Below are 13421 nucleotides of genomic sequence, written 5' to 3' on the forward strand. Positions count from 1 at the left end.
CTTTATGACACGTCATTATTACTCTATGGCTACTTCCTCTGCTGGCTTTATGACACGTCATTATTACTCTATGGCTCCTTCCTCTGCTGGCTTTATGACACATCATTATTACTCTATGGCTACTTCCTCTGCTGGCTTTATGACACGTCATTATTACTCTATGGCTACTTCCTCTGCTGGCTTTATGACACGTCATTATTACTCTATGGCTCCTTCCTCTGCTGGCTTTATGACACGTCATTATTACTCTGATTCAACTACTTTACAGTATGAGACTATTCACACAAGTGGAAATGGGTAACTGTATATGACTGTGATATTTCCAGGGATGTCGGATTCGCTGTAAGATTCTAGATTCCTGCATAGTTTCTATTTACGGATAAAAATATCTTTATATAGATTATTCTGATGTGGTATAAATGTATTGTTCAGTTAAAATTGATGAATATATAAACATGTATAACTGTGTATTTCAAAGTTAAAGTATATAGAAAATATTTGTTATTGCCTAGGTATTACTTATTCATATAAAGATATATGAATTATAATAAGTGTGTTATTTACCTGGAGGAGCACCGAGAGTTATTGGTGAACACCGAACCTAAGAGGGACAGGATTTGAACAGAACTACTATTATAATTTATATACTGGGTTATCTACCCCACATTCATTAATTCCTATTAACGTTTGGATTTTCCCAAGTAGGTCCAAACTGACCACTAATACTTGAGTGGAGGCACTGATAAAAGGATGTACACCACTCAGAGAAATGTTAAGGGTGGGTACATTAGACAACAAGGGCGTTAGTAACCTAGGGTCCTTTTAGAGGTTAAAGGGGGGTTACACCTTTAAGTGCACCATCTCAGCTAATTTGTATTACTATGTCTACATTGGTAATTATGTTTACATATGATTATGTTCTGTAACTTTACTAGACAGACGGTCTGACAGACAGACAGATGTAGTCAGCATCCCGACAGTCAGGATGCTGTCGGTCAGAATACAGACAGATTGTGGAGGTCAGAGGGAGACTTAGGGATAGGCACTAGGGGGGGAGGGGATAGGTTTAGGCTGCGGAGTGAAGGGTTAGGTTAAGGGTTTTAATACTTACAAACAACCCAGATAGATAGATAGAAATGTGTGTGTGTTGTACTGGCATTTATAACACATCTTTTTTTAAATTTATAAGCTGTACTGCCTGAAGCTGCAGCCTAATCGTTGCCCTATTACTATTTGTATCACTATCTGACTTTTGTAATTTGCAGTACTTTATAGTAACATTTGCCACGTAACCTTTCTAAATGATAACACCTGTTGATTAAGTGCACCGCCATATGCTTTGAACAAAGATTTTAAATGCCGACATCCAAAATACCTTCGCCCTTTCTGAATAGTCTGTTCAGCAAGCAGATCCGAATTCCCATCACAGTGCATGTACGCTAGAATCCTTCATTCCGAGCAGAGCTCCCCAGACATTCCCCTAATGGGCAAAGTCATTAAAGATTCTCGCACGGTGTCCATAATAGATGTTTATCAAACGACCATAGCAGGGTTTTTTTTGTTAACCTCTTACAAAGACGTGCTCCAACGGGATACCTTTCAGGTTAAAAATGCAAGATAATCATTAGAGATGTTGTTCTAAACTATCACACAGTAATTCAAGGATGTAGCCTTGCACCAAAGTCTTATTGATCATATAGATCAACTGGGAATACTGTAAATGCAAATATCTATAAAAACAAGCAGAAAAAAATTACACCTACACAGTTTGTCATTGTCATATCATTGTTATACAGCTACGCAAATTAATGGCCCACATAAAAGATTTGTTTTCTTCCTTCTTTAAATACTTTTTAAGTAGCATCTAATATTTGTTATCTATGCTCCTACAAATCATTAACTTGTTTCACTACCTCTCGGGAGGGAAAATATATATGGCTGCCACAGGGTCATTGCTCACAGCTTGTCATGTGATGGCCGAGGGGGGAGAAGGACAGGGCAGAAATCACAATGCACAGAGCAAATACAGGCCTACAGCTCACAGCATGTCATGTGAAGGCAGATGGGGGAGAAGGAGAGAAAGGAGGTGACAGTGAAAACAAAACTCAGAGGAGTGTTACAGAGCCTTTCTGTTCACTACATCATGTGCTCTGTGACTGTGGTTACCATGGTGATGACATAACACTTTAGGAATGTGGGAAATAAATGATTAAAATAAATGAATCTCCAATCATTGTGTAAAACAACATGCCTCATTTATGCATAGATTTGCTGCTTGCGAGCCCTATTTCCCAAACTCACTCTGATTTCTTGTTCTGATTTATGGATACGGAGAAGGCTGATAGACTCTGAGCTCCAACATTCTCTTAAAAAATTAGATCCGCAAATCTCATCAATCCCCCCCAAAAATCCTGGTATTTCTATCTAAACTAAATAATTTTGTTCACTAAAATGTTCACATATATTAGTTGCTGGGGAGACAAATTAATATTTTCTAGATCACTTTAATTACATTTTTGGTTTCACCATTTGTTGGGACATTAACAATCTTAAATCCTCAGACAGTTGGTGGAGATCTGATGCATTTTAAACTCGTCCAGTATCAGAATAAGGTTTATCTTCAGAGCTCCAGACATTATTCACAAATTTGTCCAACCAAATATGCCCTTAAGTGTTCTAATTCCCAGAATGATTTTACCCTGCACACATTATAGATCCGCCCCTGCATCATCCTCATCCCAAACTTTCTATATTTATATTTTAAAATTAGATTAGAGTTAAGTAAACTCTATCTGTCTCTTCTTACTCTTCTTTTCCCTCAACATCAGTATAATTATCTTTAGAACAGTGCATCAGCTATAAAGAATTGTGTCATTTTACACTCTTGGCTGCCAATGCCAGTGGTAACTTTCCTTTTCACCATTGATTAATCTAGTTTGTCTGTACTAGTGACACCAGTAATTACATCTTTCCTTGATATCATATACTGTACTGCTGCTGCTATTGTTGGTGCCTCTGAGTTTGTGTCAACATCAACTGGGTCACTGCATGAGAGCATTATATGTGTCTGATTGTCAGGAGCTGCTCCTGCTGAAGATGGAAGAAGTTTGCTCTTCAACCCTTTAATGCTATGTTTATCTAATGAAGGTTGGATGGCTTTACGTTGCAACTCCTCAATTTCCTAGTACATCAGCTGCATCGCTTTGAGGATGATTGCTTACACTTTACTCCCTAATTTCCCTTAACAGTCATGTTGATAAATACTGTACTGTATGCAAAATGAGGACACATCAATTATCCCTTTCAATACAAAAAATGATCAACTATTATAGTAATTCTCCTCTAAAGGCCCCCATACATCAGAGATTGATTGCAGCAATCGTGCAATTTGCAATCGATTGTGTATAAAAATCTTTCCCTTTTTCAATCGATTGCAGAATTGCCACAATCGATTGAAAAAGGGAAAAGATTTTTATGCACAATCGATTGCAAATTGCACGATTGCTGCAATCAATTACTGATTTATGGGGGCCTTTAGACAACAAATCAAAATCTATGAATTTCAGCTGCTACACATTTGGGCTGTGGCTTTACCTAAAGGCCCCCATACATCAGCAAATGATTGCAGCAATCGTGCAATTTGCAAACGATTGTGTATAAAAATCTTTCCCTTTTTCATTCGATTGTGGCAATTCTGCGATCTGCAATCGATTAAAAAGGGAAAGATTTTTATACACAATCGATTGCAAATTGCACGATTGTTGCAATCAATTGCTGATGTATGGGGGCCTTTAGATTCAGTCTTGCACTGGTGCAATGCAAATTTCATACTGTGCCATAGCGTGTGAGAATGAGGTAGCGATGAACGATGAGTCGGACCAGCACCATGTGTGACAGACCACAGATTGCGCTTAATATGTTTATGGAGGACAATTACTTAATAAAATAAAACAGATCAATTCTTACAGAGTGATCACAATAGATGTGCTGTTTATCAGTGCCATAAGTGGCGCAACTAAAGTTTGTTACCCACAGTTCTGCAATAAAGACCCTTTAAAATGCAAAACTCCATTTATAAGAATGAAATTTTGCTACGTGTCCGATTTCTTCTTTGTGCCACTATTTGCCACTGTACCAATACATGGCAAAAATACAAACTTTCCACGTGACATGACCACTGAACAGAGTCATAGTATAATCCTATTGTATTTTAATAGTTGGCATTCAGCAAACATCAACTGATACAAAATGCTAAATAAAATAGTGTATTTTATATATATCATAGAGAGCATAAAACATGAAAGACTTTGCATAGAAATTCATAATTTGACATTTGAGGGAAAAAAAATAAAAGTTAACAAAAGATGATTGACTGAAGAATCTCTCAGTTTGCGTTCCAGAGTGAGATGTGGCAAGCCTTAAAGAGAGATAAAGTGGAGTAGTTTCCTAGAGAGGTGTAAAATAGGGGAAATGTTTTCACCATCTCGGACCAGGTGAAAAAAAAATGCTAAATCACTATTTTTGCCTAAAAATGTGGGGATTTCTTTTAGAACCCATTGGACACCCATCCTAATGATAAATTATCCCAAAAGTTTTTCGCAATTTGTCGAAAAATTACCTTTCAAATTTTGGGTTAAAAATCGATGAAAATGGGTTTACCGTATTGGGTCTGGTATTTCGGGGGGCTATATGGATGCATCAAGTGTTTTAAACATTGCGCGCATTTGCAGCAGGCGCTTTTTTGTATCAGTTTTTAAAAATGCGCTTTTACGACACAAAAAATGTACTTGGACCCATTTTAACGTACTCCCAATTTACGTGGAACAGTTAAAAAAATTACTTTCTATCTTTTTTAACACTTTTTCATATACTCAAATTACCGCCAACCGATGCAAATTAAGTACCCTAAATACTTTTATTACGGCCAATAATACACTTCTAAATTAATTTCCGATGTAAGTTAGTAATTTTTTGGGGGTACAGATGCAATTTCTTGCATGGTCTGACTTTTGTTTCGCCTATTTTCATGGTTTTTTTTGCACCTACCCGTTTTTGTCTGTTTTTTTTTACGAAAATCTGCCGATTTCACCACTAATTGAATACGGCACTTTATCTCTCTCCAAGACTTGATATATCCCCCCCACCGCCCCCCAGTGAGGTGGGGCACACTGGATGCTCTGTCCTAACTAAAATATTCAGGGGACATGTCTCCCACAAGACCAGCTCACTTATCTGCTAAGATATTCTGGATTCTATGATCACGCCAATGATACCACATGACTACAGATTGCTGTATTTCTGCCTAGTTCAAAACTGGATATATATGGGCAAGCAAAAGATGATGGTATAATGCAGTAAGGAGCATTAACCATCGTCAGTGCATAATAGAAAAACAAGACTATTATAATATCTTATGAGAGAGAAAACAATGCAAATGAGGCGGTATAGACCAAGTGGCTGATTAGATAGCTCATGTAGTCCTATACTAACACCAATACGCATATTTTTATGCACTTGAGAACAGATACAGAGAATCTTATGCAAAACAAAGTAATTGGTTAAAAGAAAACAATGGGATAAATTCCGTCAGAGGGTATTGTTGCATTTTGCCACATCAGTACAGCATCATGGCCGATGCACAACATAAATAGTGAATTTTTACCAACAGGTTATTTATGGCAGTGCTGAACAGAATCCCACCTACAGACAGACTGTTTTCTCTGTATTGGAGCTTATCACTGCAGGATAGTTTTTGGCTCAGGAGACAAATAAACTGTGAAACTTTCCAAGTGCTGCTCATGAATCTCTCATAAGATTAGAATCAAATTTGCTTTAATGAAAATATTTGGATTATCTTACCAATAGTGTAGCCTCTTTTTAATTCACCTCTCCTTGGGTAGCGTTTCTGAGTATTTGCAGTATTGTTGTGTTCTTCTTCAGAATGAGTCTTGGCAACAATGGGGGGCTTACTGGTTTGTGGTGGTGGTGTATCAGACAGGGGATTATACCCCGGAGATGCAATGTCCACAGACTGAGACTTTCTCTTCAACCTGTAAAAAGAGAAAATAAATAAATATATGTACAATTTACAATGCTAAATCATTTTACTTTCATGTAGTAAAGTTATTAATCATTCTTAATTGATGTTTACAAAATGTTGTATTACTCAAATTGTCCATTCAAGATTTGTCTGGAAAAATGTCAGATTATATTATTGTTAAATATTATTAGTTGTGTGCTAGTTGGTCCAATATAAAAATACACAAAAAGGTTAATTGCCGTAAGGCCTCTTTATCAATTAATATTTGTGGGATCCGATTTACCCAGAAAACACCTGTTTTCAGTGTATACTCGCAAATATTAAGTATCCTGACAATTATGTAAAAGTGATAGCAGCAGATATCTGCTGCAGTCTCTCATTTTTTATCACAAAAGCAGCCCCCATAGGTTTCTATAGGGACTGCTTTTTTACCAAATTAACCCCTGTATATAAGATGGCCTTAGATGCTCTAGCCTATCGGCTACATTGAGCAAAAGTTATCAGAGACAGGATCATAGGATTCTCTGCAGCATTCTCCACTCACGCATGCATTGTCAGCAGACTACGCATGCATAGAAGTGTGCACGGCTTTCAAAGGGAAAGTGAAGGGATTGCAATACAATCGCATTATTAAAAACTCTAGCCAGAAACATATTTTGTGGCAAGAAACCTGGTCATTTAAAGGCAGACTATACAGTCTGGAAAGCCAGAATGAATCAGCTACATAAACAAGATGCAAAGCAAAATGTGCTATAAATGATACAGAATATACTCTGAATGCTGAATGTGCTTTCAATATAAACACAGGTACAGTGATAAATGCTTATTGTATTGACTCAGGAGCTACAAGTCATATGACAAATGATAATAATCTCTTTACTCAGTTAGACCAAAGTAATGCAGAAAGAATAGCCACAACTAATGGTCAATATATGGTTTCAGAAGGAATAGAAGAAGGTTATATATACTATTCAGTCTCTCCAACATTTGTTAGAAAGATACTTATGCAGAATGTCTTACATGTGCCTAATCTTGACACAAATCTGTTGTCTGTGAAAAAAAAAATATCATGTGACATTAAAAGGTGTTAACTGCAAACAGTATACACACAATTGCAGTAGGAAAAATCACAAATCAACTGTATCAGTTAAATTGTAATGAAGCTGTTAATGCCGCTAAGTACAAGCATTTTAACTGTATTCATGTATGGCACCGTCATCTAGGCACAGAAATCCATAAGCCAAAAAATACTGGCCCAAGGACAGCATGCATATGTCATAAATATTGATCCCTGCACTCAAGTAATGAAATGTGTAAGCTGAGTTAAGAAATGTCTACACCTAATTTTACACAGATTTATGTGGACCAATTAAAAATGTGACCCCATGACAAAATAAACATTTCCTCACACCCATTGATAATTACTCAAAGTTCACAACACTTTTCCTGCTGCATAGAATGGAGGAAGTCTCAGTAAAACTTGAAGTATATCTTGCTCAAATAAATAATTTTGATATTTTCTAAAAATACTACGTACAAATAATGGTACAAAATATACAAGTGGCAAAACACAAGCTATTCTGAAAAGTTATGGAATTATGTTCCAGACAACAGTACCGCACAATCTAGAGGAAAATAGTATCACTGAGAGAATTAGGTGGGCTGTGCACGCTCTGCTCTTTGATACAGATATGCCAGCAATTTACTGGGGAGAGGCATTCACAACAGCCTGCTATGTTCAAATTGTTTATTGGGAAAGACAAATTCAAAGATTCCATATGAACTGTGGAATGGAAGGAAACGTGACCTACATCATATAAAAACATTTGGAAGTATAGCATTTGTAGATGTTCCAAAGGAGAAACGCTCCAAGGGCTTTCTTTACTACAATCCGCAGTTGTAATGCAGATTCTAGTGTTATATTATCGACTGAATTCGTATTGCGAATTCAGGCAATATCACAGGGATTTACTACAAATACCTTGCAGGGACAGAGCTTGCGAGAAAGCTCTGTCCCTGCGAATCTCCTCCGCACTTTAGTCACAATATTTTCACAAAAAAATACCGTGACTAGTGCCCCACGCATGCGCTGAACAGCCACCGCTGCTACCCCCCGGTGCTAAGCCCCACCCCGACACTAAGCCCCACAAACGCGATCGCAGACCCCCCCGCGACCCCCCCTCCCTTAATAGCACTTACCTGCAGTCATTGGTGCTCCAGTGATGTCTTCCATGCCTCCGGTCAGATGATATCCCATACTGCACTGGGACCCGATCACCTGATGACCGGGCCGCAGTGCAGCATGGGAGATCAGCTGACCGGAGGGGAGTCATCACCAGAGCCCCGACCACCGGTCCCTGGAGTCAGGTAAGTGAATTTTTTTACTTTTTTTTTTTGCAGTGTATCAGCTTGCAGTCTGTTTAGACCACACAGCTGATCACTGGGACCAGCTCTGGGCTCTGCTCTGCCTTTTAGAGCAGAGTAAAAGTCCGGTAACCAGGGGAAACCCTGGATAACGCCACCTACAGGTGGCGTTATTATCACAGGGTTTACCCCAGTATTTTTTTACAATTTATTTTTAGTAACTTTGGTCGAATCTCATTTCCCATTACAATTATGGGAAATGCGATCTGCTTACTAAAAATAAGTGATACTTAGGGGTTGGAGTACAATTTTAGGAATTCTACTCCAATTGCCCTGTAATAACTATAGGTGATACTAAAATAATATGAAAAGGGTGTGAAAACACCCTTTTTCACTTTATTTTAGTAAAAATAATGTTAATAAATAGAGCCCCAAGTGAGATACTCATGCAAAGGAAAGCGTTCTTGGAGGTTACAGTGAATCGCAAAAGGGTTACAAAATCCTGCATAAAGAAACCAACTAGGGTGACAATAGCAAAAGTGTTGATATTGATGAAAACTCTGTGTATCAGTCATTTCATGAAACCACCAACAGAGGAAGAGGAAAATTAAACCAATGTTACTATGGATGATCTACTATTGTTGAAGAGGGAAGATCACCTTTACATAGGAGTTCTACTAGGGGGAAGAACAGTATACCATAATTGAATGTAAATGGGTTTTTAAGACAATGGGGTATATTTACTCAGTCGATTTTGGTCGATTTTTGGTCAATGTTTGGTCGATTTTGTATTTCAGGGAGATGATCTTTGAAATTTTTTTAAACTATGTTAAAAAGTAATATTTAAGTAAATGTGTGGTTTAGACCCTGAAACGCAAAACTTGAAAAATCGACGAATTGACCCAAAGCAACTTTCAGTAGATATACCCCTAAATCACACATTTACTAACAGATGATTTTAACATTGTTTAAAAAAATTTTGTAAAAAATCATGTTAGTAAATGTGTGATTTAGACCCTGAAATACAAAATCGACCAAAAATCATCCAAAAATTGACCTTTAGGAAATATACCCCCAAATGTCACTCTGAAGGTAAAGTTTACAGATTTAAAGAAAGATTAGTGGTAAAGGACTATTCTCAAACATATGGTGACGATTATGATGCCACTTTTGCACCGGTTGCTAAACAGAGCACTTTCACAACCTTGATCACCATGGCTGCCTAAAGAAATATGCAAATGAGACTATGACATCAAAACTGCTGTTCTTAATGGCGATATAGAAAAAGAATTGACTATGACATGACCTGAAAGTTATGCCAAAAAAAGCCAAGTACACCTGGTTTGCAAACTACAAAAATCACTCTATGGTCAACCGGCAAGAGCATGGAATTGTACAATTAGTAAAGTTTTGATGGAACAAGAGCTCACAAGAAGTAAAGCTGATCCATGCCTATACTCAAAGTTATATGTGGATGATTTGATTATTGCCCATGAAGAAGAAGAGATCACAAAACTAGGTGAAGTTCTAGACTCACACTATAATACTAAAGACCTGGGAGAGATTACATACTACCTAGGAACCCACATACAGCGAGAAGTATGCTACAACTGGTACAATTCTCAATCAGGTTGGACTGTCAGAATCAAAAGATGTGACAGCACCAATGGACACATCATAACTGAATTTAGAAGAGAAGATCTCTTACCAAATAATGAAGAGTGCAGACAAGCAGTGGGGGCACTTTTATATGTGGCGACTACTACAAGGCCTGATATTTCAGTAGCTGTCTCATCTTTATAAACGTGGGAATAAACCTTGTCAGAGAGATTGAAATGCAATTAAGAGATTGGTGCAGAACCTTAAACACACACAAGACTTGAACCTGAAATTGCCAGCAGAAAGTAAACTTGAATTGCAAAGTATATGTAGATGCAGATGGGCAGGTGATTACCGGGATCGCAAGTCAACGAGATGCTACTTGTGAAACGTGAGAACAGTCCAATCTCATAGTTCAGTAAAAGCAAATGTCAGCTGCTTGTGCTTTATTATCAATAGAAGCTGAATAAATTTCAGAGGCCTATGATACTCAGGAAGTTGTTTTGTTATGTCAGCGACTACAGGATTTTGGAGAGTCAGTAGCTCAACCGACAGTATTGTTTGAGGACAATAAAGGATGTATAAAGCTTGAAAACAGTGAATGCTAGAACCAAAAATGTTAATGTAAAGCACAGAGCCGTAACTAGACTTTTTGGTGCCCTGTGCCAGAAAGAGCATTGGCGCCCTCCCTATTTTTTAAATAGGGAGATAACACACCGAAAAAAGGGCCATGGCTTCATGGGGTAGGGCCAGGGAAGAGATAAGAGAGGCCAGGAGATGCTGGGGATAAAATAAGAGGAATCTACAAGTGAGAATGATCATAAACAGAAAATTGATAGGCCCAAACAGTGCCCCCTGCCCTGCGGTGCCCTGTGCCAGGGCACCGGCCGCACTACCCTAGTTACGGCCCTGGTAAAGCATCATTCATTACCAACCTGATCTGGTAGAGCAAGATGTGATTCTGCTGACATTGTGAGACTGAAAATATGCTGGCAGATGTTTTGCCTACTCTGTTGGAATGGCCGGGAGGCTCTCAAAAATTTGGTGCCAGTCCCAGTCTCCTGGAAGAGTGGGCAAGTCTCCTGGAGCCAGCCACCACCTGCCCACTTACCAAAATGAAATTGGGCAGTGAGGGAAGCCGATGAGGCGATCTGTGCTTAATTGTATCATTGTGGACCTGCCCTCTTCACAATGCCAGTATTGTGTAGCGGGCAATTGTGACATAACACCCAGTGTCCTGCCCACTTTCCTGCAACAAGTTTCTCCCTGCTGAGCTTACCTGGCTCCTCCCTCCCAGAGGGAGCAGCCAGGAAGTCAGCAAGTATGGGTTAGCTACTGATAAAGTAAGATAAATAAAGGTAGTGTTTATCCAGACTCTGATATAGAAGGAGGTGCTTCCTTCTTTCCTTTCCCCTATATTAAAAGCAGCATGTTAAGTTAGCAACATGTGTTTGTCCGTTTGCACAAAAATAAAAAGTTCCTGTTTCATTATTTCTACTGCTTCTATACAGTGTATCCGCTAACACTGAATCGTCCGCTTAATGTCGGATGCAATTTTCAATATCCTTATTCCCTGGCATTTATAAATTAATAATGTTGACATATTTTACTAGGGTGTTAACCAGGGCCAGATTAAGGGTTGTGGGGGCCTCAGGGCAACTACTTTATGGGGCCCTTACCAATAATACTGACCATACGACATGCTGGCTTTGTTATTAAAAAGTATGAGGCTATATTTTTGAAGCGGCAGCTTGAAGCTGAAAATTTAAAGCGGCACCAACATTCAGCAGCATGAAGCCAAGCCCGCTTTAAATTTTTCAGCTCCAACCCGCCGAGAAGCGCCGTCTTACAAAAGCTGCCGTTTCGTAAATATCGACCATAATGTGTAAATACTCCTAATACCACAGATGTGTTAAACACACTGCGGGGCCCCCAGTTCCCATCATGCCACGCAGAAACTCCAGATAACTTATGCCAAAGGGCTCCCATGGTGGAGATGTATAGTAGCTATCTGTGGGGGGAATACATACGAATTACCGCCGGCCGACACGGCTGAAAATCCCGATCGTCCCCAGGTATCAACTAACCTAACGCCCCTAACCTTCCTTAGGGGTGCCTAACTCTAACCTTCCCCCCAGTGCCTAACCATAACCCCCCTCTAAGTGCCTAAACCTAACCCCCCTTCCCTGCCGCCTAAACCTAAGTCCCCTGGGGGGTGCCTAGCCCTAAGTCCCCCCCAGGGGTGCCTAACCCTCCCTCCCCCTAGCCTAGCCCTAACCTCCCGGGGGGATGCCTAACCCTAAGTCCCCCCCGGGAGCCCTAAACCTAACCCCCCCCCCCCGTGGCTGTCCGCAGCGGCACCCGGCCTCCCAGTGCCGGTAAAATGACAGCCGTCTAGAATTAGACGCCTGTTATTTAACCCTCGCCGGGATAAAGCAGTCGGGAAGCCGGCTGTCGGGCTTACGTCCGCCGGCTTCCCGATTGCATACCCTGTGGGGCCCCCAGTGTGACGACACAGGCTGCCTTGTTAATCTGGTTGTTAACATTTATATTATTAATAATTTTCCTCTCCTGTTCATCTGGGTCTCCTTCTATTTAAAGGGACAAGCTGTAGGATCTCTGTAACATTTAGCATTTCAGGAGCTATTAGAGAGCTGATAATGAGTGTGGTTATGTGTGTGGGGAGAGGGTTGCATGTCACACCGCCAAAGTCATGATGCGAGAAGCGGAATAGAGACAAGTGGGAGACCACAGACTGAGGGAGGTGATTCATTCTGTGCTATGGATGGGAAATGCAATTAGCGCCCAATCACACTGAAAGCTTTCCCTCGCACCCCATATCTGTGAGCAGGAAAACTTGTGACTTCTGATATGCGCATACTGCCGTGCGCAGCATAACGCTGTGAATGGAATTGGTCCCTGAGAGTTTGAGGGCTTGAGACATACAGTGCTATGCACAGAGATATCGAGAGTGAATAATTATAAATTACCAGATTGAAAAAAAAAAACATTTTTACAAGTTTGAAGTTTGTGGGAAGTCTCTGTGACTCTGCGCTTTTTTCTTGTACTGTTGTATTCCTCCTGTGCCTCCTTAGTTAGCAATGGGCTATTGCCTGGTTAATTCTACGTTCCAGTGTATGTAATGGGAAAGGAGGGGTGAGGCCTCCAGTTTCCGAGCAGCTGAGCGGCACCATATGGCTGCTCACACAATGTACAATATTCATCGGGCTGGTTGTCCTGGGAAATTTGATTAATTTGATTACATTCTGCCGCTATAGCATGATAATTGAGCATGACCACAATATGTGCAACGTACCTGTGTACAAGCTTAACCTCAGCTAATAGGATATTCAAGACAAACCCGTGTCTCTAGGACGAGCAGGAGCCTCAGTGCCAGATTCCATGGGTTTATAATATG

General features: G+C 39.8%; 1 protein-coding gene across 2 annotated transcripts in view; it reads right to left on the bottom strand.

The window, feature by feature from the left end:
• The window catches only part of OXR1 (oxidation resistance 1), a 610641-nt gene that overhangs the window by 294699 nt on the left and 302521 nt on the right, over positions 1 to 13421 (bottom strand). For both annotated transcript variants that reach the window (XM_088442635.1, XM_088442636.1), the window contains exon 3: positions 5860 to 6050. In XM_088442635.1, coding sequence (XP_088298761.1) covers positions 5860 to 6050 — 191 coding nt within the window. The remainder of the gene's footprint in view (positions 1 to 5859; positions 6051 to 13421) is intronic.

This window comes from Taudactylus pleione, unplaced genomic scaffold, assembly GCF_031769625.1.
Source record: "Taudactylus pleione unplaced genomic scaffold, aTauple2 ptg000314l, whole genome shotgun sequence".
Classification (NCBI taxonomy): domain Eukaryota; kingdom Metazoa; phylum Chordata; class Amphibia; order Anura; family Myobatrachidae; genus Taudactylus; species Taudactylus pleione.